Genomic DNA, 25,009 nt, shown 5'->3' with positions numbered 1-25,009 from the left:
GTGGGGCAACAGCGCTAATCACTACAACACCATTCCACCTGCCTAATAAAATATAAATATATTCATATCAGTATTTTTTGTAACTGTACTGACATAACGTCTGTATTTGTTTGTATTAGAATTAGTATCAAATGCCACAATGTCTTGTTATCCTCTCTCTCCTTTATTGACTGTCTTTAATGGCCTGTCAGACATATGCTTGAGGCTCCATTAATCCTTTTATAAACATTGCATTCAATCTATACAATTGAAGGAAACGTAGCTTCTTTTGAACCAGTACATCAGATCAAAAAATGGAAATCAAATCAAATCAAATCAAGCTCCGTACCCCAAAATCCATTTGGAACTTAGCACAGACTTTTACCAGGAACAAGTATAGCCCACTCTACTGCAAATTCAGATTATTGGAAATCAGTATATTTGTTCAAAAGCATTACAAATAATTCCAGCATTACATCCTTATGGTTAAAATATTTCCAGAGAGATTAATAAATTCTATACACTTATACTGAAGAGGAATGTTGTCTCCTTAGAATAACAACTGAACACAGATAAATGTAACATCAGCTTTTTGAGTGGATGCCAGCTTTATGTCCATGTTTTTAAATTTTTGCAAAGATAATGCATAAACACTGGGACAGCTCCAGTTTGTATGACATTAGCTTTCCCTCAGGAGGAGTTAAAAACTGTTCTATAAAGGTCACTGAAGTGTTGCAGCTTGAAGGATTGGACACAGATTATTTCAAAACACAAGGGGGGAAAGAAGAGCTGTATCAACTCTGCCCTCATCACTGGCAGCCTAAACACCTGCTGTTGTCCTTATGCTGTCAGCTACACGCTGCTGGGCAGAGTCACTCTCCATTCCATTGTTTGCAGGACTAAACATGTTTACAGTGGATTCATCAGTTTAATTGTGTTCTTTTTTGGGCATATTCTTCAGTTTATGATAGCTCTTTTTCTTCTTCCTTTGTTTGTTCCTGTAATCACTCCTTTTTTCATTCTTTCAAATTGCTTGGACCTGCAATATTCATGTCATCTTTATCCTTCTTGTTTGTGTGTGCGTTTGTTGTAGAACCATCACCAGGAGCAGCCTGCGTACCATCCAGCCTCGAGTTTTCTCTAAAAACCCCCAACTGCGCTACATGTGAGTGCCCACATCCACAATGCACAAACACAGACTGTCAACAATGCCTGCTCTTGGGCACACAAAAATACACACCAATCAAATAGAACTGTAGTGTTTTTTTTGTATGAGTACCCATACAGCCAGAATAAAGACCATTTTCCATGTTGTGTTTTGACCGTGTGTACGGTTAGAACTAGGACTTCATATCAACAGGTTGCTGTAATCTAAATTTACAAAGGTTCAGGCTCAACTAGCCCAATGAAATCCAACATGAAACATAACTCACTGAAGAAACACAGGGATTGAAAAAATGCATCTAGCATTTTACAAAATTCAAGATAAATCACATGCAGAAGACATGTAATATGAGGGATGGGGAGCACACATATTTATAGAAATCATCCAAATCCCTGAAATTTTGAAACGTAACTTAATTTATAGATTAACGTTCTCAGTTCTTTAAAGTGCTGAAAAGACTGAGGCCAGTCCCACAATACCTCGCATTGCACTGCTAACTTCAATCGATGTCATGATGGTGGTCCTGGTTAAAACAGTTTCTAGAGTTCTTGTGAGAAGTATCATACAATAGAAAGTGACGTTTACCAAAAAGTAAAATAAAAGGTAGAATAATGACAATCAATCCAGCATGGTAGCAGATAAGAAACAAGATTCTTCTTTGAATTAGGGCCTGATCAATTAATAGACTGGCCAGTGTAATTGGACCAACAATGGGATAAGCGGAGGATGATAACAACAATATGTAATTGACTGAATATTGCCAATAGAGCATAATCGATACTCGGCCAAAAGTTGGCTGATTCATGCCGATTTTGACACTCAAATTTCGCTTATAAAATGCCGCTAATATGGTGTTTTTCTTAGAAATTACGTCCTTTTGTATCCAGTAGAGGGCGGTCCGACTCTTCTCATGGCATGCTCCAGAGCAACCCCAAAGAGTGAGTTGGCTTTTTAGTACCGTACACTACTTCTAATTAGACACTGTGCAATGCTATGTACACCAGTGACAGCTGACCATGAATTCTACTTCAATAAATGTATAACTTTGCAAATGATGACACTGTTAGAGAGACATTATGTTTACTGAGATGATAGTGGGTGTTGCCCTTCAACATAAATGTTTGTAACAAGTGTTAGGACCAATATTTAAGCAAACAAAAGCAGGTATTTTGTCTTTTATCATATGAAAAATGTAAAAACAAAATTAATGGGCCATTATATTGGTTATTTGAATTTTCTATTCCCTAATATCAAAATCAGCATTGACCCCAAAAATCCAAATTGGTTGGGCCCTACTTTAAATTGATGATTTCTACACTATCTACAGTCTTCCAAACTTTTACCTTTAGAGAAAGGTTTCATGTGTATAGTGAGCATGTGTGATAGCTTGTAGCTAACATTCCATGCAACTTCCTGGAAGCTCAACTGCTTTGTAAAACTATTTTGCCTGGGAATAAGGTCAGAGGGCAGTTCTGTTTTTTTTTCTTCTTTTTATCACAATGACAAGTTTGTGGCATAGTTCGCATGTTTGGATGTAAAATGTCTCTTAATCTTGTATTCCCTGAACATGGCAATACTCTCACACACACACGTGTGTGTGTGTGTATGTGTGTGTGTGTGTGTGTGTGTGTGTGTGTGTATGTGTGTGTGTGTGTGTGTGTATGTATGAATACTTTTTAATATTTTCTGTTGGAATATGAATGACCAAATATATTCTATTTTCTTGTAGGTGATTTCTGTGATCATACTGTACCACAGACATCTTTATGCTCTCCTTCTGGTCAGGGTGGTGTTGTTTCCATAGAAACTCAGACCTTGACTGACTGTGGTTTAGTTTTCAGGCCAGTAAACATGCTATAGGAACACAAATGAAGAACAGAAAGCCAACACTGACTTTCTGTTTCACATTGGTGGCTTATAAAGGCTGATTTTTACAGGAGAATAACCTAGTACTAGTTACAATAATAAACAACCAGTCTTTTTTGGTGTAGCCATAGCACTGTGACATCAGGAAAGGCAACTGTACTGGGTATCAGATATGATCATGTCAAAGGACACTAACAGTAGGTGATCTATGCTGTTGTTTTCCAATGAGGATGTATTGTCTGAATAAAGGATGCAGGTACAGTATATATTCTATTTATAATACAAGTAACTGTGCCTTGTCTTGGCTCAGCCAACAAGTACCTCAAGAAGAAAGCCGAACAGGATATATTGACACCTATGAATTAGTTCCACTCCATCTATACAGAATCTCTTATTAACAAGTTTTGTCTTTTCTTATGTGGTCTTTTCAACAGCACAGGATTGTGACAGAAGTTAATCACAACTTACTTTTTATCATACGTGAAAGTCACATCCCATTCGCAATCAACTCTCAATTTATGGGAGCTAAAGACAGTAGGCCAACATAAAGACAAGATTTGGATTTGTTCCTAAAATATATTCATAATAATTTGGGGACAGTGATTTTTCTGGTAAACATACTGTCACCTTATATTTATTGTTGGTTTTGTTTATAAACAGTGAAATTTGAATCGTACTACCAGGAAACCTAAAATATCACAATGGAGACCACAATGGAGTTACAGAGTTATATTTTTATTTTAAAATAAATAAAAAACTTGTTGGCAATTGACCATGGTATAAGCAGGACAATGTCCTTCATAATGTCCATCATGAGGACTTAAAAACAGTTCAGGTGCTGTGTCCTCCATTAACTTTGATAATGGACACCTCAGCAGGTATTATCCCACTATCCCTGCTCTTCAAGCATGATCAAGGTTTCAACTCACATAAATTCATTGTATTTTAGAACCAACTGATAGAGCAGAGGACAGCCTCACTGCAAATCTCACATGCTCAGAAAATATTTAATATGTTCTGGAAAGACATCTAAAATGTTAAATAGACACTGGCCATACAGAGGTTTGAACTTGTCTGAATGTCAGAAAAAAAAACAGCTTGGTTGTTTTGGTTGATGGGTTTGAGAATAGGAAAGAAAAGGCAAAGAAGACATCAAGAGGAGAGATGATCACAGTGAATGTGGGGGAGGAGTGTTAGAGAGGGAGAGCGGCAGACTTTGATGTATATGTATTACCAATATAATCCAACAAAGCATGCATGCACCCCAGCGATTCAGCGAAGCCTTCTTTCATCTTATTAGTTGTTCTTGGACCTTAACTTTTATTATTTTCAATAATTACACTGCCCAGTGGGGGTAGAATTTATGTTCTTTAGAAGTTCTGCCATGAATTCACATTTTTTCAAAATCAAACAGAATCCCAGAATTTGACATGAAAGAATTCACATTACAATGGATAATAACACAGAACTATGCACAACCAACAAGAAAATCAAGTTTGTACCACTTTCTCATTTATGATCATGATTATAAGTTTAAGTATAGGTGGAGCTCCTTCTCACAGTCTGAACAGCCATCATAGAGGCTGTAGTGGATGCAGTGAACCAAGTGAATTGGAAGGCAATGGTTTGATCCACTTTGCAACAATGTAGTGCGCTTTGCTGTGAGTGTAATAAAAGCCAGGGTCACCCTGTGGAATTACCTGATTGCAAGCTATTAATTAACTGGCAAGTCACAAATACAAAGAAAGGAAAATGATGAAAAGCACACAGACACAGAAGGAAAGAGCTTTCAAAATAAAAAAACGGGAATGACCAGAGTGAACAAAATTAGAAGGAACACACTAATGGCAGAACAAGAAACACAAATAAGAATCCAAAACCAGATATCTTTAACTCAAATTTGACATGGTCCTGATGTGTATGTCACAGTCCCATGATGGGACCGTTACACAGATATCCTCCTCTGATTCCAGATCCATCTGTGTCCCTCTCTTCCTTCAGCTGCTGATGTAACAATGTTTATTATTCATAGCTGGTGAGATTATGGCCTTCATCAGTATTCCTCTCAGGACAGGAAAGAAGAGCAGAGACAGCATGAACAACACACATTCCATCCCCTTCTATTTCTGTCTCTCTGATGAGCTTTCAGTAATTCCTACATGTGTATTATAATGTATTCTTAAATTTCTTTGTCCTCCAAATCATAGACTGGCTCACTGTTGCTTATACACTGAATGAGCAGGGATTTCCCTATTTCAAACCATTATCATTTGGCTGAGTCATGTTAACACCGAACTTGTGATTTTAAAGGCCCAATTTAAACTCTAATTTCAATGTTTGTTTTTTCATTTAGAACTGAAGAATGTGTGTGACAATGCTCTATCGTTCCTTCACTGTGTCAGTCGTCTTTGTTACCCTACTGGTGTCTTAAATGACTATCATAGAAAAAGAACTGCCATCACCTCAGACTAGAAATCCATGCTGCACTTCCTCGAGGCACCAACAAAGCACACACAGAATTTTATGTTGATTGGATGAACAATTGTTCACTTAATTGAGTCAAAGACAGACAAAGACAGACATACAGGGTTTTCCTATTTTTTAAATTGATACATTCTTTGTGTCTGTTCCCTGTATATTCACTGCAGCTACTCATGTAAACCTTTAGCCTGAGACATTGTTTCACATCTTAAAAAGGTATTATGATTTCTATTTTTTGTATAAATATAGGGCAGTTAAATCAGACTGTCTGACCGACCATAAAACAGACCATCATCAGTGATGCACAGGGTTGTCTTCAGGATCTGAACCTTCCTGACAAGTTACAAAATCTGCATTAATGAATGGCTGACCTAGCCTGCGTCACTAATAGACATTACCATGCTCTGTGGCTAGTTCTGGTCACTATGAATCAGTCCCTCTCCATTCTTTTTCTTGCCAGTTTGGCGAAAACACATTGACACAGCTTTTGTTAGATTCCAGCTGCTGTGATTATGTTCAGCTGCACCTTCTGTTCTGACGAGCTCTTTTACTGCAGGATGGTTGGTCCTGTAGAAACTAAAAAACTAGTCCCAAAATCCAACCTTCTGGATTTGCCTTTTTCTCTTTTATTTTTTTAGTGAGGACAATTTAGCCGGTCCTCACATCTTCAAAGGGCCGTTTGAAGGTCAAGACTTGGTTTTAGGGTCGAGGTTAGAATTAGGTTCTGGTTAGGTTTCGGATCAAGGTTAAGGTTAGGCAGTAAATTGAGATGGTTAGGTTTAGGGTGTGGCACTAGGGAATGTATTATGTCAATGAAAGTCCTCACAAAAGATATAAGTACAAGGATGTGTGTGTGTGTGTGTGTGTGTGTGTGTGTGTGTGTGTGTGTGTGTGTGTGCCCACACGGAAAAAAACCTATATGTAACACACATGTCCACATATAGGTTAGACATATAGGTGACATATGTGTGGACATATTATTAGGTTGCATATATGTACATATAGGTTACATATAATGGCAATGGGCCAATTTTTTTTACAGTTCAGTTATATGTCAAAACTATATGTGGACCTATATGACATACATAGATTCTTTCCCATGTTCACAATTTAAAACCAATATGCCTTCATGCATATGAATTATTAAATCCATAATTCAAAACCTGAACATATATGCAACCTATATGCGACATGTCTGTAGCCTATTTGGGACCTATATGTGGCAGATATGCGCATACGTGCACCATATAGGTTGCATATATTTGCATATATGCAGCATATAGGTTCTTTCTGTGTGTGTGTGTGTGTGTGTGTGTGTGTGTGTGTGTGTGTGTGTGTGTGTGTGTGTGTGTGTGTGTGTGTGGTGGTAGTGGGGGTAACAGTCTGTAGTTTTATCACTTGTCAATCAAACTACTTTTCATGTCCACAACATCAACCAAGTTGTCTTTCTCAATGAAGGGAGATAACTTTGAGGAGCTTTCTAAAGCTGACATGGAAACAGTTCCTTTTTCTCACCTCCTAGGTGGCTTCTGAAAAAAGCGCTGGAAGACTGTTTTTGATTAAGGTTCCATATTCAGGTTGTTTATCCAGAAATAGTTATTTGTCCAATTCCTCACTTATTTAGTTGTGTTTCTCAAGAGAAATTCCTGAATGGGACATTAAAGTCGCGACCATATTAAGTCAAGTCAAGTCAGTTTTATTTGTATAGCACCAAATCACAACAAAAGTTATCTCATGACACTTTACAGGTAGAGCAGGTCTAGTACCACACTCCTTCAATGAATTTACACCCAACAATTCACCATGAGCAAGTACATCCTGCAACAGCGGCGACGAAAACCTTCCTTTTAACAGGCAGGAACGTCGAGCAGACCCAGGCTCAATTGGGACGGCCTTCTGCTTTGACCGGTTGGGGGGGAAAGAGAGCAGGAGAGCGGGGCAGAGACAAAGACAGCTAATGGAGGAAGACAGATATGCAGAAGGAAAGAGTGGGACAGAGATAAAGGGAGAGAGAAAGGGAAGAGATTGATGGATAGACGGGGACGTGAGCAGGTGGAGCTATGGGTGGCAGCTTGAGCCTCTTCAGGTCTGCAGCCTCCTCCAGCAGCACCCGGGATCTGGGATGAAAGGAGCCCGAAGGCTCCGGAGAAGAAGACGAGTTAGTAATATGTATGAGTATGACTTATGTATGACACATGTAGGAGGACAGAGAGGGAATAGAGGAGGAGAGAGAAGCCCAGTGCACCATGGGAGATCCCCACGAGCCTAAGCCAAAAGCAGCATATCTCAGGGCCAGCCTAAGCAGCCCGAACTATAAGCCTGATCAAAAAGGAAGGTCTTTAGTCTGCTCTTAAAGGTAGTGAGGGTGTCTGCATCCAGGCCTGATAGCTGAAGGCTCTGGCTCCCATTCTACTTTTAGAAACTCTAGGAACCACAAGTAGCCCTGCATCCTGGGAGCGAAGGGTTCTAGCTGGATAATAGGGAACTATGAGCTCTGTCAGGTATGAAGGAGCTTTACTGTTGAGGACTTTGTATGTTAGAAGGAGAATTTTGACTTCTATTCTCAATTTGACAGGGAGCCAATTTAGAGAACCCAGTACAGGAGAGACATGGTCTCTTCTACTAGTTCTCGTCAACACACAGGCAGCAGCATTTTGGACCAGCTGGAGAGTCTTTAGGGACCTACTGGTGCAGCCTGATAGGAGGGAATTGCAGTAATCCAGCCTGGAAGTGACAAAGGCATGGATGAGTTTTTCTGCATCTTTTTGAGACAGGATGTGTCTGATCTTAGCAATGTTTCATAAATGAAAGAAAGCAGTCTTAGAAATTTGCTTAATGTGGGAGTTAAAGGACAGATCCTGATTGAAAAGAACTCCTAGGTTCCTAACAGTCGTAATGGGGGCCAAGGTAATTCCTTCCAGGGTACCTATCTCATTAGATAGGGTGTCTCTAAGATGTTTTGGGCCCAGGACAATGACTTCAGTTTTATCAGAGTTTAATAGAAGGAAACTATGGGTCATCCATGTTTTTATCTCCTTTAGACAGGCCTCCAGTTTAGTCAGCTGATTTATTTCATACAGCTATGTGTCGTCAGCAAAGCAGTGAAACTTAATTGAGTGTTTCCTAATAATGTGACCGAGAGGAAGCAGATAAAGGGTGAAGAGGATTGGTCCAAGCACAGAGCCTTGTGGAACACCATACGTGACTACAGTGGATTTCGAGGGGTTATCATTAGTTAGTACGAACTGAGATCGACCTAGTAAATATGACCTGAACCAGTTTAGTGCAGTTCCTTTAATGCCAATGACATGTTCCAGTCTCTGTAGAAGGATATGGTGGTCAATGGTATCAAAAGCTGCGCTATGATCTAACAGGACCAGCACAGAGACAAGTCCCTCATCTGATGCTAGTAGAAGGTCATTGGTAACTTTGACTCGTGCTGTTTCTGTGCTATGATGAATCCTGAAACCTGACTGGAAATCCTCTAATAGGCTGTTGCTTTGTAGAAAGTCACACATCTGTTTAGCAACTGCTTTCTCCAGAATTTTGGAGAGAAAAGGAAGATTTGATATCGGTCTGTCGTTGGCCAAACCTCTGGATCCAGGGTTGCTTTTTTGAGAAGGGGTCTAATTACTGCCACTTTAAAGGACTGTGGGACGTAACCAGATAACAGCGACACATTGATCATGTCCAAGAGAGAGGTGCTAACGAGGGGTAGAGAGTCCTTAAGCAGCTTAGTTGGGATGGGGTCTAGAAGACAGGAGGATGGTTTAGAGGAGGAAATGATTGAACTGAGCTCATGAAGGCTAACGGTAGAAAAACTGTCAAAGTGTATGTCTGGTTCTATAGCTGCCTCTAAGGCTTCTAAGGCTATAGGTGCCATGTTGTCAGCTGATGGCAGGAGGAGGTGAATTTTCTCTCTAATAAGGACAATTTTGTCATTAAAGAAGTCCATGAAATCTTTGATGCCCAGGGAAACAGGAATGCTTGGTTCAGTAGAGCTGTGGCTCTCTGTCAGTCTGGCTACAGTACTGAAGAGGAACCTGGGGTTGTTCTTCTGCTCCTCAATTCATGCCGAGTAGTAGGCTGCTCTAGCTACACGAAGGGCTTTCTTATAACTTTTAAGGCTGTCTTCCCAGATTATATGAGACTCCTCCAGTTTGGAGGAGTGCTGTATTGTCTCTAGTTTCTGGGTTTTTTGTTTAAGCTATCTGGTTTCTGAATTGTACCAAGGTGCTTGTTTCTTTGGATTTATAGATTTCTTTTTTAATAGGGCAATTGAGTCCAAAGTTGTTCTTGAGGTGCCTGTTGCACTATCAATAAAATGATCAGTTTGGGAGGGACTAAGGCTGACAACAGTGTCCTGTGTTATAACAGGACATGACACTGAATTTAGCACCAATGGAATCACTTCCTTAAATCTAGCTACAGCCTGATCAGACAAACAAATCTGGAAACCACCGTTTTCCTGAGTGGAACGTAGCTGATTAGTGCAAATTCTAAAGTGATTAATTGATGCTCTGATAAAAGCGCATTCTGTGGAAATACAACGAGATATTCAGCTTCAATTCCATATGTTAGGACGAGGTTGAGGGTGTGGTTGTGACGGTGAGTCAGTTCATAAACAGACTGATGGAAACCAATTGTGTCTAGAAGAGAGAGAAATGCAGCACCCAGACTGTCGTTATCAACATCCACATGAATATTGAATTCACCTACAATAATGAATTTATCTGTTTTGAGAACTAAACTGGATATAAACTCTGAGAATTCAGATAAGAATTCACAGTAAGGACCAGGAGGGCGGTACACAGTAATTAATAATAGTGGCTGTATTGTTTTCCAGGCTGGATGAGACAAACTGAGAATCAGGCTTTCAAATGAATTTAGGCTTATTTTGGGTTTGGGATTTATTACTAAACGTCTGTCAAAAATGGCAGCAACTCCACCTCCTCGGCCAGAGCCTCAAGGAATATGAGTATTAATGTGACTGGGAGGAGTGGATTCATTTAAACTAACATACTCATCATCACGCAGCCAGGTTTCAATGAGACAGAGCAGGTCAATCCAATTGCCAGATATCAATTCATTTACCAATTCAGTTTTTGGCATCACAGATCTGATATTTAATAGTCCACATCTAATTTTTAGATTTTTTTGAGTTAATTTAGTGGTTGTGTTAATTTTGATAAGCTTTTACTGATTGACTCCTCTACAAGTAGAATTGGAATGAGTAAACTGACGTGGTCGGGGGACAGACACAGTCGCAATGGAATTTTGGGTGGGTAACTGCCCTAATTGGACGCGCAGAGAAGCGTGTAAGACGGCAGCTCTGCTTCCTGGTCTGAACTCTTGGTTGTCAGGGTTTTGGTTCTATTATAAACTGGGCCATATTTCTCGGAATGAGCAGCTCTGCACAAAGTGGGATGGATGCCGTCCCTCCTAATCAGACCAGGTCTCCCCCAGAAAGTTTTCCAATTATCTATGAAGCCCACTTGGTTTGCTGGACACCACCTCAACAGCCAGCGGTTGAACAATGACATGCGGCTAAACATGTCGGCGCTGGTCCAGTTAGGCAGGGGACCAGAGAACACTACAGAATCCGAAATCGTTTTTGCAAATGTACACACAAGTCATATGTCCGTGGTGTGGCTTCTCGCAGCCTGACATTAGTTTTATATACCTATCTATTGAATTTACACTTGAAACTCACAACTACATCAGTACTTGTGTTCATTAATGAAGAGGATGTTGCTGAACTAAACATATAAGTCTCATCGACTTTTTTTTTTGACAGAGATAATTTTCTGCAATAATCCAATGGTCATTGTAACACTCTAATTGGCTTTTGTTTCAGGGAATCTATGGAGGTGCTACCTTTCTGTTGGACTACAAAAATACTTCATCCCTGCAGGTCTTAATTGTCAGCTAGAATTTAAGGTCTGCGTGTCAATTACTGTTGACATGTATGTGAATTTAGTATCGTTTCACTTGACAGTAGTGCTTCTCTAAAGCTTAAGTGCTGTATCATTGTCACCCTGACTGATTCATTTTGCTTGAAGACATTTTGACTACCATGTCTTGGATTACTGAGAACTTTCACCGACATGTCACTCTCTAAAGTTAGTGCTGTTGTTGATATTTGAATCATCATCCGCAATTTAGGATATCTGATTAAAATATAGAGCTGTTCAAAAAGGCTCAGCAGCACTAAGATGGCCACCCTCATTTAGAGGCAGCTGAAGTCTTGATTGCCAACAGGTTCCTCTTTGGGGACTCTTGCAACACCAAAAGATACAAGATGCCAAGTTATATTGGGTGCTATATACGAATGTATTGGGTTTTTTTTAGCTCTCATCATGTGGATGTCATTATTACATTTACAAAAGAATTATGCTCACACATTCTCACAGGGAAACTACCGATACTACAGCCATTTAACATCTCGAGCATAGCAAACAAAATGTAAATGATCTGCTTCACAGTCACAAACTGTTTAGTCTTTCTGTGGGCATTACTATTTTCTGGGCTGTGTTAAAAAGTCTTTGATATAATGATATCTTTTTCAGCGGTGCAACATGAAGCACATATGATCAAGCTATGAAGTGTAGAGGGGCCCTTTTTGATGTTACACTGTGTTACATAGTTAATCATGTCTACTCTATGTGTGTGCGTGTGTGTGTGTGTGTGTGTGTGTGTGTGTGTGTGTGTGTGTGTGTGCGCGCGTGTGTGTGTGCGTTTGTGTATTAGTACTTCAATATTTCAAACGTTTCCGACAGTAGTGGGTCATGGTTTTGCCTGGAATCAACAGCCTTTCTATAGATCCAGTTTGTGTGTGGTCATTGATTTCCACTTGATGGTGCAGATGGTCAGCATTCTTATTATACATTCAAGATAAGATTTCTGAGATGTGTGAATACAAGAATCAGAATGCAATGCCAATGTTAATTTTAAATATTTTATGGCTGGAGGGACAAAGCATGTAGTCTTGATGACAGTAACTATAGCAGTTGTAAAGTAGGAGGTTGTGGAAATGTTATTGAATATTGAAAGCTGCAGTGATGTGCACTGTTCTGCTCAGCAGGCATGGCATCAGGAATGCTTGTTGGTTGAGTGCATTTTAAACATATGAAACGAAGCTTAAAATAGCCAACATTGTATTTTTATTTGCTGTTGGGGTTTTTTATTTGCTTTTGGTGTGGCTTGGTTCATGATGTTGACTGACACATATAACTGTCCAACCTTGTTTCAAGTGTGTATTCTGTCAGAAAATTGTGAAATCTATGTTTTTGATGACCCCTAAATACATGTAACCATCAAATGTTGTTTTTGTGGTGCATTTGTTTCTATTTTCATTTACTACTTGATACCACTAGATAATTAATCCTGCCAATTTCCCCGTCCTTGCATGACCCAGATAAGGTCTTCAGCATGCTATTATTGGAAACAGATAGCATACCAACACAGATCAAATGTAAAAAAGGAAAGGAACACAGGAAAGCTCACCTTAAGAGCTTACCAGTTTTACTTTTAACCAAGGACAATGAAAAGGGGTGGGGTCCTTAATCTTGAATTCCTTCAGTTGTCAGAAAGGGGGTGATCATATAAAGCATGTTTATAACATTACACAAATCTTAAATAAATGAAAGATTTCTCTGCTGGAGCTTACAGCATTATTGTTTTATGGACATCTAATGTGGGTGAATGCAACATCCACAAGTTTGTATGTTGGTCTCTGCTACATATTAGATCCATCCATTGTCTTCCGCTTATTCCTGTTATTCCTGCAGGTGGTATGGAGCCGCTGGAGCCTATCCCAGCGGCTACGGGCGACAGGCGGGGTACCCCCAGGACAGGTCGCCAGTCCATCACAGGGCCAACACATAGAGACAAACAACCATTCACACTCACATTCATACCTACGGTCAATTTAAAGTATCCAATTAGCCTAGTCCCCAATTGCATGTCTTTGGACAGTGGGAAGAAGCCAGAGTATCCGGAGAGAACCCACACAGGCACGGGGAGAACATGCAGACTACACAGAAAGATCCCGTGCCCAAGCCGGGAGTCGAACCCGGAAGCTTCTTGCTGTGAGGCCACAGCACTAACCACTGCACCACCGTGTCACCTACATATTAGATACTGTGCTATATTAAAGCTTCTTCACACCACAGACAGTGGAGATGAATACCATGAATGGATATCCAACCTCTGAATTGGCTGAAGCCATGCTTTCACAGCAGGGGTCCCAGGTGACATCACACAGCACAGTTATTTATTTGTTGTCGCTGTTTATTTTTCCTCCTTTTATTTTTGGATCAGCCCTACATCACTGTGCAATCAGCTGATTTTACTTACGCAACTTTGACACGGACCAGGCAAAGCCTTTGTTCCTCAGCTGAGAGATCCCCACTACCACAGAGGGACTCATCATTTCGCTATCACCAGAAGAGTGATACGATGCACTGCAGGATGCACAGCCACAGACTGAGCTCTGCACAACCTTTACTCCTATGGAGCAACTCAGAGTAAGAGGCATATGTCTGGGCAGAGACACTTAGCATATCCCTCGCTACATAAGAGCTGTATTTATTTGTAAAGATTTTATTTCTGTGGCAGAGCTGTGTTTTATTCTTCAAGCATGTTCATCGCAAACAGCTGGATGATCAGATATATCACAGGTTAACAGACCAATATCTGACCTGACGGACCTCAGTCTATTGGCTTGTTGTTGACATGGATGAACTTATCCTCAGCAGCAGAGGTAACTAGGGTCTTTGTAGTGCTTGATGGTTTTTGAGACTTTCTGCAATTTTCCAGATGGAAGACCTTCAGTTCTTAAAGTAATGATAGACCGTCCTTTCTTTTTTACTTAGCTGACTGGTTCTTGCCATAATATGAATTCTATCAGTTGTCAAATAAAACTGTCAGCTGTGTACCAACCTAACTTCTGCACAACACAAGTGATGGTCCCAACTCCATTAAGAAGGCAAGAAGTTCCATAGATGAACCCTGACAAGGCACACCTGTGAAGTGAAAACTATTTCAGCTGACACATGAAGCTTAGAGAATCATCATGAGAGAAGGCCAAGGGTTTGCAGCACTGTCAACAAAGCAAAGGGTGGCTACTTTAAGGAATCTAAAATATATAACATATTTAGAGTTATTTAACTATTCTTTTCTTTGCTTCATAATTTCATATATCTTGCTTCATATATTTGATGTCTGCAGTATGTATCCACATTGTAGAAAGCAGTAAAAATGAAGAAAAAAACATTGAATGAGAAGGTGTGTCCAAACTTTTGACTGGTAGTGTATATTAAGGATTATCTTGATAAACATTAATATATCTGCCAATAACCAAATTGAACCTACTTGTGCACAACAGGAGACACAAAGGAAAATGTTTTATTGAAGCATGTTGGCCTGATCATTTGCAGGACCATCTGTCACATACTGACACAAGAGTATAGTTGACCTGTGACTGTACAAAAAAGTCATTATACCTGACCACCCACCAAATACAATACTCTTTTTCCAGTTGATTGTTCAGTGGGGAAAATAAATCTTCGCATTGTCCCTATGTACAGGTTCAGTGTCTGTTTGTTACACAGGATTCTTATGACTAAAGAATCTTGAAGCTGCTGCTGCTACATGAATTAAGTCTTAGAGAAACTCTGCAGACTTCTACACAAACAGACTTTTTTTAACCAGTGATGCTCCCTCTTCTTGACATCCAAAATAAAATGGTTTTAAGGCTCTTCCATACTGTCTCACCTTCCATGTATGAATCAGCTAAGTCCACTATTTTAGACAATATGTGATTTGAAAAAACCCAGATTGGGTGATAATATCTATTGTCTAATATTCCAATGTAACTAAAAAAATCTGTGTCAAATAAATGGTAGAATAACAGGGGACAAATAACTTATGTACATCCTTTATCTCTGTCTGTGATGGCCTAACCAGTAACGTCTGCAAGTGAAGTATTGATATTCAGCACCAAAAGAAAACACGAAACTTTCCAAACTGTCTGACAGCAACTTCCTCATATATATGCCCTCATGCATATATCGATCAGTCACTGATCACTATTGTCTGACTCTCTTTTAAAATATATGATTGGTTAATCTGCATTAATCACCAATCAGCAAAACCAATATAATTCTCTTAATACTCTGGTGGCTGCAGCTAAGAGATGCACTTGTTGAGCTGTGACGGGCCACTGAATGTAAACAGCATATCAGACGTGCTTTGGCACCTGATGAAGAAACATCAAGTGGAGCCTGATGAGATTGTTAAACTGGCAGCAGAGTCAGGCATAGAGGCAGATGGAACAGCAGTTTTCAAACAGCTGTCAACACAGCATACATTGGCGAACACCCTCTGTTGGTTACATCGATAATTTATTGTTATCTGTCACTAATTCATTGTTGAAGCAACAGCATGCTCTAAAATAATTGCTAAAGGAAGAAAAAAAAAGTTTGGCATCAACCGCCATTGATTGGTGCAGATTGCACTCATATATTATTGGTATTGGCAGCTAAATACCTGGTCTGGCATTGCTAGTGATCATGCTGTAGCACAGTGGATCTCAAACCTTTACAACTAAGTACCACTGAAAAAAGAAAAGTATGCTCAGTACGCTGTAAGCTCCTGAATTTGAACTTGTTTTCAAATATAGCTCTCCACAACATAAAAGCTTCTGTCAGGTATCATAGCGCCTAAGATAAGCACACTGGTGAATACATGAATGGAGCTCAGAAAGTAACACCAACACCTGAGGAGCCAAGCACCCGCTACTGGTGGACAGAGCAGTTGCCTGAGACTGTAAGAGCAGACAGACCAACATGTGCACTGTCTGGATTGATTACAAGAAGGCTTACGACTCAATGCCACACACATACCGTAAACTCCGGACGATAGAGCGCACCGTTATATAAGCCGCAGATGCTTATTTTAGGGAAAAAAAATCAACTTTGTACACGTATAAGCCGCACCGGTAAATAAGCCGCGGTGCACGGCGGAAACACCTCGGCCGCCCGTTCTCGCATGTTGACCCAGTCTTCCAGAGTGTTTTCAAGTCCGGGCCATCTGCTATTATGACCTCTGAGAGCTTTTGTCGTCTTTTTGCATTGGGTCAGTTCGTCATGTTGCCGCCTCCAGCGTCTCACCATCGATTCGTTTATGCCAAACTTACGTGCTGCAGCTCTATTTCCATCTTTAACCGCCAGATTGATTGCCTTTAACTTGAAAGCTGCATCATAAGCATTCCTTCTTCTGCTCTCCATCTTGAGGGTGAGTACAAATGACTGAAAATATCGTGTGATGCTCTTTTTACACTGCACCGCGGCATGGACTGGACGCTCCAAGTACAGTACTTAGAGAAATTACCATAATATTTGGCTAGGAATTTCCCTAAGTACGGTACTTGGAGCTACCATCAGAAAAAACAGGGAATTACTGCCCGCTGCCGCTGCCCGCCACACCCCAGGGTGAAGGTAAAATCCTCGTATAAGACGCACCGGAGCATAAGCTGCGGGCAGAATTTACGGTAGATACTAGAATGTCTGTTACTGTACAAAACCAACAGTAAACTGAGAGCTTTCGTCAGAAACTCAATAGGGATGTGGAAGACAATCCTCGAGGCCAACTCAAAGCCAATAGCCCAAATTGACATCAAGACTGGCATATAACGAGGAGATGTACTGTCACCCTTATTGTTTTGCATAGGCCCGAACCCCTTCAGTCAGATCGTCACAAAAAGTGGTTATGGATACCCATTTGAAGTGGGGCCACCATTCAGCCACCTGCTCTACATGGATGACATCAAGCTGTACACCTTGAATGAGCAAGATATTGACTCACTGATCCACACCATTAGGATCTACAGCAACAACACAGGGATGTCATTCAGATTGGACAAATGTGGCTGAATGGTATCAAGGACAGGCAAGATAATCAGAACTGAAGGGGTCGACCTACCAGAAGGAAATAGGTGACATCCAGACCAGCTACAAGTACCTTGGGATCCCACAGGCTAATGGAAACCATGAGGAGGCAGCAAGGAAGTCAACCACTGCCAAAGACCTCCAGAGAGTAAGAAAGATACTGAGAAGTCGGCTAAACGGTAAGAACAAGGTCCAAGCCATCACCATGTACACACTGCCGGACATCAGATACCCTGCTGGGTTCATAAGCTGGTCAAAGGAGATAGAAGCCACAGATGTCAAGACCAGAAAGCTCTCACCATGCACGGAGTGTTTCACCTTAAGTCCAGCATCCTGAGGCTATACTCTAAGAGCGGAGAGAGGGAGGATGAGGACTAGTGAGCATCAGATCCATTGTCTGGGATGAAACATCGAAAATCCAAGAGTATATTGAGAAGATGGCCCTTTAGGATGAGCTGCTCAGTGAATGCCTCAGACAGCTGAAACCTGATGAGAGTGAAGCGGGAGAGGTGCAGACGTGGATGGACAAGCCCCTAATGGCATGTACAACTGCCAGATTGGTATTTTAAACATCTCTTGTGATTCATATTCAAAAAACTTTATTTATCCTCGTGTGGGTAATAAAGGGAGCAGAGAGCCGTACAGTTGGACACACAACAACACAGCAACATACATTAGGTGAGAAAGTGCAGTGAATGGTCTATTCTTCCCAGAGTTAGGAGCGGTTACCTTGTAAAGTAAATAATAGAAGTAGTAGTGCACACTAGATAAGTAGTATTTTTACATGGTTGTACTGAGAAGTACTTTTGCAAGTATTGTGGTATGTACAGAATGAATTGTAGCATACCATCACTGTGTATATACAAATATATACAGTAATGGGAATAACGGCGTTAATATAAACGCCGTTATTAATGGCATTACTTTTTTCAATAACGGGTAACTAATTACTTTCTCTATCATTACAACACTCCCCCCCCCCACCCAGTCAAAGAATATGGAGGTTCCCATTATGCCTTGATCTGTTCGATGTTCCTGCCTTTTAAAAAGGAGGTTTTGTCGCCGCTGTTTCAAAACGTGCTTGCTCATGGAGAATTCCATCCATCCAGCCATTTTCCATCCATCCATCCATCCATTGTCTTCCGCTTATTCCTGTTAAGGGTCACGGGAGGGCTGGAGCCTATCCCAGCGGCTATGGGCAAGAGGCAGGGTACACCCTGGACAGGTTGCAAGTCCATCACAGGGCCAACATACAGTATATAGACAGACAACCATTCACACTCACAGTCATACCTACGGTCAATTTAGAGCATCCAATTAGCCTAGTCCCCAATTGCACATCTTTGGACAGTGGGAAAAAGCCATTGTACCCGCAGAGAACCCATGCAGGCACAAGGAGAACATGAGTCTTAGGAAATGAGGGGGATTCACCATATGATTGCCAGTCAGCAACAGACTTAAATCACCATTTACAGTAGTTGAACAGAAGCAGCAACATTATGCAGTTGAAGGGGACACTGTAAACATGGATGAACAATAAATGAAACACTGTCTGACACACAACCTCTAATACAGCACATCCCCACTTTCTCTTTGTTGCTATTCAAGTCCAACTGCCAATGTGTGTGTGTGTGTGTGTGTGTGTGTGAGTGAGTGAGTGAGTGAGTAAGTGAGTGAGTGTTGACCTTAACATGCCATGGGTTTCCCACACAACGGTACAGTAGCTAAACAGTACCGTACATATGTACTGTAAATGGACATCTCTAAACCAGAAAACACACCTATAGTGACCTTTTTACTTTCATACACACAAACACTTATTTATCACATTTAGTGTGTCTGTGTGTGTGTGTGGGGGGGGGTGATTTTCTTCTGCTGTATTGTCTTGAGTTTGACCTTTTAAAAGGACACCTTCTGCGTGGAGAGAGGACAGCTGCAGGCCTGATAGTTCTTAGTGTTTGCTATTTAGCTGAGGCTTTTATTCAGAGTGCCTTCCAGGGCTATGAGGATGTACAGTACATTTATAGTGGTAGAAGGCAAAGGGGGTTACAGTCCTTCTGATGGCACAGTTGGATCCTGCTGACCAGCTCTTCACTGCCTCTATAACCTGTGCAGTAAATCACCACATGAATATTCTTTACATATAGCATTGACGTTTCTGGACCTCAGAGCTTTTAGTCTCTATCATATAAATTGATGGTTACCTGGCTTACTGACTGTCAGTCTGTTGATAAATTTGTCCGTTTTAACAAGGCTACTGCTCAAATGACACTTGAAGATGCCACAAACATTTAAATATTTAATGATAGGGTTCTTGCTGTTTGAAAAGAAATTTGATGTAGAGGTGTACAGATCATCTGCTCAGGTTCTCTGAATGTTCAGTCTCAAGAAACCTCCTGCTGTGGGTAAACAGATTTGGATGCAAATAAATGTAAAACACCCTTTATTCCAGTCAGGTGAATAACAGCTTTTTCCTGTTTGCCATTTTTTGTGTGTGTGTTTTCATTGCCTTCAAGCAGAGGACAACAATTGATAGATGTAACGGCAACAACTTCTATACTGTAACAAGCAAACCTTCTTATTGGATGTGCTTAGGTTTTTATTAATAGAACTGATCTCTCCCTGAGGAGCTCCAACTGAAGCATTCAGTCAGTTATTGTTCTGACCAAGTTTAATTCAGTCCAAGTTAAATCTAAAACAACAAGAAGGCAGACAGTGAGCACCTCCAAGGCAAACTAAACTCAACCCAGAGTTGAACTAGGCTTTTCTAGATTAGACATACTGTCTATATATTTTCTGAGTGTGGTGGGAAGGGAACAAAGAAGAATTTTGATGTCAAATAATTTCTCCCTCCCCTTGATATTTGCTTTTCACTCCTCCTATCCTGGTTCCTCTTCTGCTCCACAAGATATCTTAAAACCCCCTCCTTAATCTCTCCCTCTGTTTTTGAGATCCGAGCCTTCAACCTGCTGTACCCAGTTGTTGCTTTGTATTTAATGCCTGTTGTTCAAATAATAATCTGAGGGGACACTGAGGGGAAATGACATGAAGTTGAGGTCCTTTTAATAAAAAATAGTGACTGTAGCAACAGCAAAGTGTTAAATGCTTTAACCTACTCCCATAAAAGCCTGTCCAGTAATCTCAGAATAGAATCAGAATCAGAATCAGTTTTATTGGCCAAGTATGTTCACAACATACAGGGAATTTGAGAGTAATGGCAGTGGGAAAGAAACTGTTTTTCAGTCTTGTGGTTTTTGTGCGGAGGGCTCTGTAGCCCCTGCCAGAGGGGAGGAGTGAGAACAGTTTGTGTCCAGGGTGAGAAGGGTCTCTGATGATGTTCCTTGCCCTCTTCTTGACTCTGGAGGAGTACAGTTCCTGAATGGAGGGCAGGGGGGCTCCAGTGAGTCTTTCGGCAGTCTTAACTGTGCGCTACAGTCTGTTCTTGTCCTGCTGTGTGGCTCCTGTGAACCACACGGTGATAGAGGTGCACAGGACAGACTCGATGACAGCGGTGTAGAACTGGATCAACAGCCCCTGAGGCAGACCGTGTCTCTTCAGCTTTCGCATCCTCTGCTGAGCCTTCTTCAGGATGCAGTGGATGTTCGTCTCCCACTTCAGGTTCTGAGAGATTGTAGTTACCAAGAACTTGAAGAACTCGACAGCTGACACAGGGCTGTTGCTGATGGTGAGGGGGAGCAGTGGCCAGGGCTGTCTTCTGAAGTCCACTGTCATCTCCACAGTCTTGAGCGTGTTCAGCTCCAAGTTGTTCTGACTGCACCAGATCACCAGCCGGTATGCAGACTCGTCTCCGTCCTGGATCAGGCCAATGACCGTTGTGTTGTCTGCGTACTTCAAGAGTTTCACAGCTGGGTGCTTGGAGGTGCAGTTGTTGGTATAGCGGGAGAAGAGCAGGGGGGACAGGACACACCCCGGGGGGGCGCCAGAATAGGGCAAGTTTGTAGAGCGATAGACTTCAGCGATAGAATCCAAAGCAGGAGCACAGTGATTTATAAGAAGAACTTTATTTCACACTAATGTTTCAACGTCTCTTGGGTCTTCACCAGAGTCCTCTTCATGTGCTCCAGCTATGTTGGATTCTATTTCTGAAATTCTTCAAAAGAGATTCAAGGCTTTCAGGATTGGTGTTCCAGAAGCTCCCTCCTTGTTCTGCCTAGGGCTTATCACTGCAGCTAATATCATTTTATCAAGGATGGTTCTGGCAAAGATTAAATCAAGAACTACACTCCATTTGTTTTGGACAGGTTTTTAGTGTGTGTACATGCTTGAATGAATATGTACTCTATGTACACATTATGCAGGAATTGTTCAATCCATGGAAAACAGAGACAAAAAATGCTGAGTGAGTTACTGTTACCATGCATCTCTTGAGTGCTGGAGAAAAGCCAGTATGCATATTCAGAGGATTACACTCACGAACAAACACATGGTCGCAGATCAAACACATGAGGACATCTTTGTCACTGAGGACAGAGAACAAGCATGTTTAACTATCAATTGTGAAGAATAAATCATAATTTTGGATTCAGGGTAGTTTTCTCTGACTTTTCTACTCATGCTCATGAATAAAGATATCCATCCATCCATCCATTAACGGTATTACTTTTTTCAGTAACAGGTAATCTAACTAATTACTTTCTCTATCGTTACAACGCCATTACCAAGGCACCAAGGTGAAGTACAAATTCCCTTCACTCCCCCCGTCAAAGAATATGGACATTCCCATTATGGCTTGATCTGTTCGATGTTCCTGCCTGTTAAAAAGGAGGTTTTGTCGCTGCTGTTTCAAGATGTGCTTACTCATGGAGAATTCCATCCATCCATCCATGTTCTTCCACTTATCCTGTCAAGGGGGGAGGGGGGCCTGGAGCCTATCCCAGTGGCTTTCGGGCAAGAGGCCCAGTCCATCGCAGGGCCAAGTTATACAGACACACGACCATTCACACTCACAGTCATACCTATGGTCAATTCAGAGTATCCAATCAGCCTCGTCCCCATTTGCATGTCTTTGGACTGTGGGAGGAAGCCGGAGTACCTGGAGAGAATCCATGTAGGCACAGGGAGAACATGCAGACTCCACATAGAAAGATCCCATGCCTGAGCCAGGACTCCAACCAGGAACCTTCTTGCTGTGAAGCAACAGTGCTGACCACTGCACCATCGTGCTGTGAATAAAGATATCATGCATGATATTCCAGATAACCACACATGACACTATCATACACAAATGCATACACAGGCTCTGGGTTATGGGATTTATGATCATTGTGATGGACAAGTTTTATTTTTTTAATCTCATTCAGACACTGACGACAAAGACAGAAGGATTAGTGTCTTGCCCATGGAGACTTTGACACCTGTCAGTGTCTATAGTGTCTATAGTGTCTATAGTGTCTATAGTGTCTATATATATATATATATATATATGCATATGCATATGTATATATATATATATATATATATATATATATATATATATATATATATATATATATGTATATGCATATGTATATACATATATATATATAGAGAGAGAGAGAGAGAGAGAGATGTCATATATACATATATATGTCATAAAAGTGACATAATGCATTCCCTAAACCCTTGCCCTGACCCTATCCTTCACAACTATTTGCCTTACTGTAACCCTGACACTAAACATAACCTAACTGACCCCAAAATGAAGTCTTGACCTTTAAACAGCTTTTTGAAAAATTGAGGACCAGTTAAAACGTCTGCATTTTCAAAAAATGTCCTTACTGTGCTGGTTAATTATGTATTCTAGTCCTCAATAAGTAGTATGTACTCCTAGGACACACACACACACACACACACACACACACACACACACACACACACACACACACACACACACATACATTCATCTTCATAGTCTCATGTTTGATAGTAATGAGGAAATTTGGATTCCAGGTGGCATCTTGTCCCTGATGTGAGTTCCACCAGCCTGTGCACATCATCATGGCTCCTTGTTGCTTGGAAACAGACACCTTTGTTGTGTGTGTGTGTGTGTGTGTGTGTGTGTGTGTGTGTGTGTGTGTGTGTGTGTGTGTGTGTGTGTGTGTGTTGTGACTGGGAAGAGTATATGAGTCATGACTGTTTATAGTTCAAACAGCTGTGTGTGTATGTGTGTTTGTGTTTGAACACTTGGGTTTTGTTAAGTGTTGGTGACCCTTTTCTGTGTGTACACTAATTTTTATTCCTATAAATTATTTACGCAAACAGGGACATTTCTCCTATTGTTGTGTTTTTGCTTGTATCTTTTAAGATAATGGCACACAGTGCTATTATTCCTAAAAATGTCAATAGCATGAAAGGACAGCAGTGAGGCTATAATCAGACAATAATCCGGCAGCAAGGTTTGGAGTGTCTGCTCTTTCTGGCTTTTTTTCAGATGCATCTATCTTTATTACAAAACAATAATCCTGACATCACCAAATGATTGTTAGGGCAGAGCAAGCAGAATAATTCGCTAATTAAATAAATGGGGTCATCTTTAGGGGAATGTCTAATCCCTAGTAGAAAACGTGCTTCAGCCAGCATCAAAATTCTTCCTGTGCATTTGCTGACACATTCTAATTGCCTGGGAAAATATTCAGATATGCTGACTACTTTGAATGAGTTCTACCTTCAGCAGTTAAGAGTTTGCCCGGTAGGTTTGTGTATTCCTGCTAACAAACAAACCAATCTATATAAATAAATGTCAATCACATAACCTTGAAAAACTGAATTGTGCTAAATTAGTTATTCATCTGTTTTCATTTTTTATTTTATTTTATTTTACATTCATATGAATTAATGTGACACAGTACAAGGAAAGCTCCCAGTTTAAGCCAGCACTATTCAAGAGTGCTCTTTCATACATTATATTTGGAACTTCATCTCTGGAACTCTGTCTAGCCCAAGTTTGCCTGCCTGACATCACAGCAGAGAGATTAAATCTAGGATACAGTGCCTTTTGCTGTTTACATATAGTTGGTGTATGATAGATAGTAGATGCACTGGGTCAGATATACCAACAAACAACTGTTAACTGAGTTGCATGAGAATTGTCCACAGGTTACTATCATTTTCTAGACAGTATGATTGATGTTACAAAATATTTATTGGTGAATGAGGCAGCATGAAGACATCAGAACTTTGACATCCATAATAGATTAACTGTGATTTCTGTTGCTGTTTTTATTTCTAAACCTTTGTCTGTCTTCCTTTGTCATCAGAAACCTGTCCAAGAACTCTATGCTGGAAACCTTCTCCTGGCAGATTTTTGAACATCTGCAGCTCTTGGAACTGTAAGTCAAGTCAATTTTATTTGTATAGTGCCAAATCACAACAGAAGTTATCTCATGACATTTTGCAAGAGGAGCAGGCCTAAGACCACAGCTTCAATTCATTTACATGTAACAATTCTGCACAAGGGAAGCACATCTTAAGTTGACATCATGCTCCTCCTGCCATATGATAAGGAGTCCTCCTCTCTATAGTTACTAGAAGACCGAGCTTCAGGTCCAGTTCTGATTTACTGAATCAC

At 40.7% G+C, this 25,009-nt stretch overlaps 1 protein-coding gene across 4 annotated transcripts in view; it reads left to right on the top strand.

The window, feature by feature from the left end:
* LOC147258413 (NT-3 growth factor receptor-like) overlaps positions 1–25,009 on the top strand; it is a 156,954-nt gene that overhangs the window by 29,480 nt on the left and 102,465 nt on the right. For 2 of the 4 annotated variants that reach the window (XM_086208288.1, XM_086208290.1), the window contains 2 exons: positions 1,073–1,144; positions 24,699–24,770. In XM_086208288.1, coding sequence (XP_086064414.1) covers positions 1,073–1,144; positions 24,699–24,770 — 144 coding nt within the window. Of the gene's footprint in view, positions 1–1,072; positions 1,145–2,031; positions 2,083–24,698; positions 24,771–25,009 lie in introns of all 4 variants that reach the window. The other 2 variants (XM_086208287.1, XM_086208289.1) reach the window with 2 other exon arrangements.

The sequence above is a fragment of the Aulostomus chinensis genome, chromosome 7 (assembly GCF_037954235.1).
Source record: "Aulostomus chinensis isolate RoL2024-O1b breed Wild chromosome 7, RoL_Achi_v1.0, whole genome shotgun sequence".
Classification (NCBI taxonomy): domain Eukaryota; kingdom Metazoa; phylum Chordata; class Actinopteri; order Syngnathiformes; family Aulostomidae; genus Aulostomus; species Aulostomus chinensis.
Note: the sequence above shows the minus strand (reverse complement) of the source record. Positions and strands in the feature narration are given on the sequence as shown.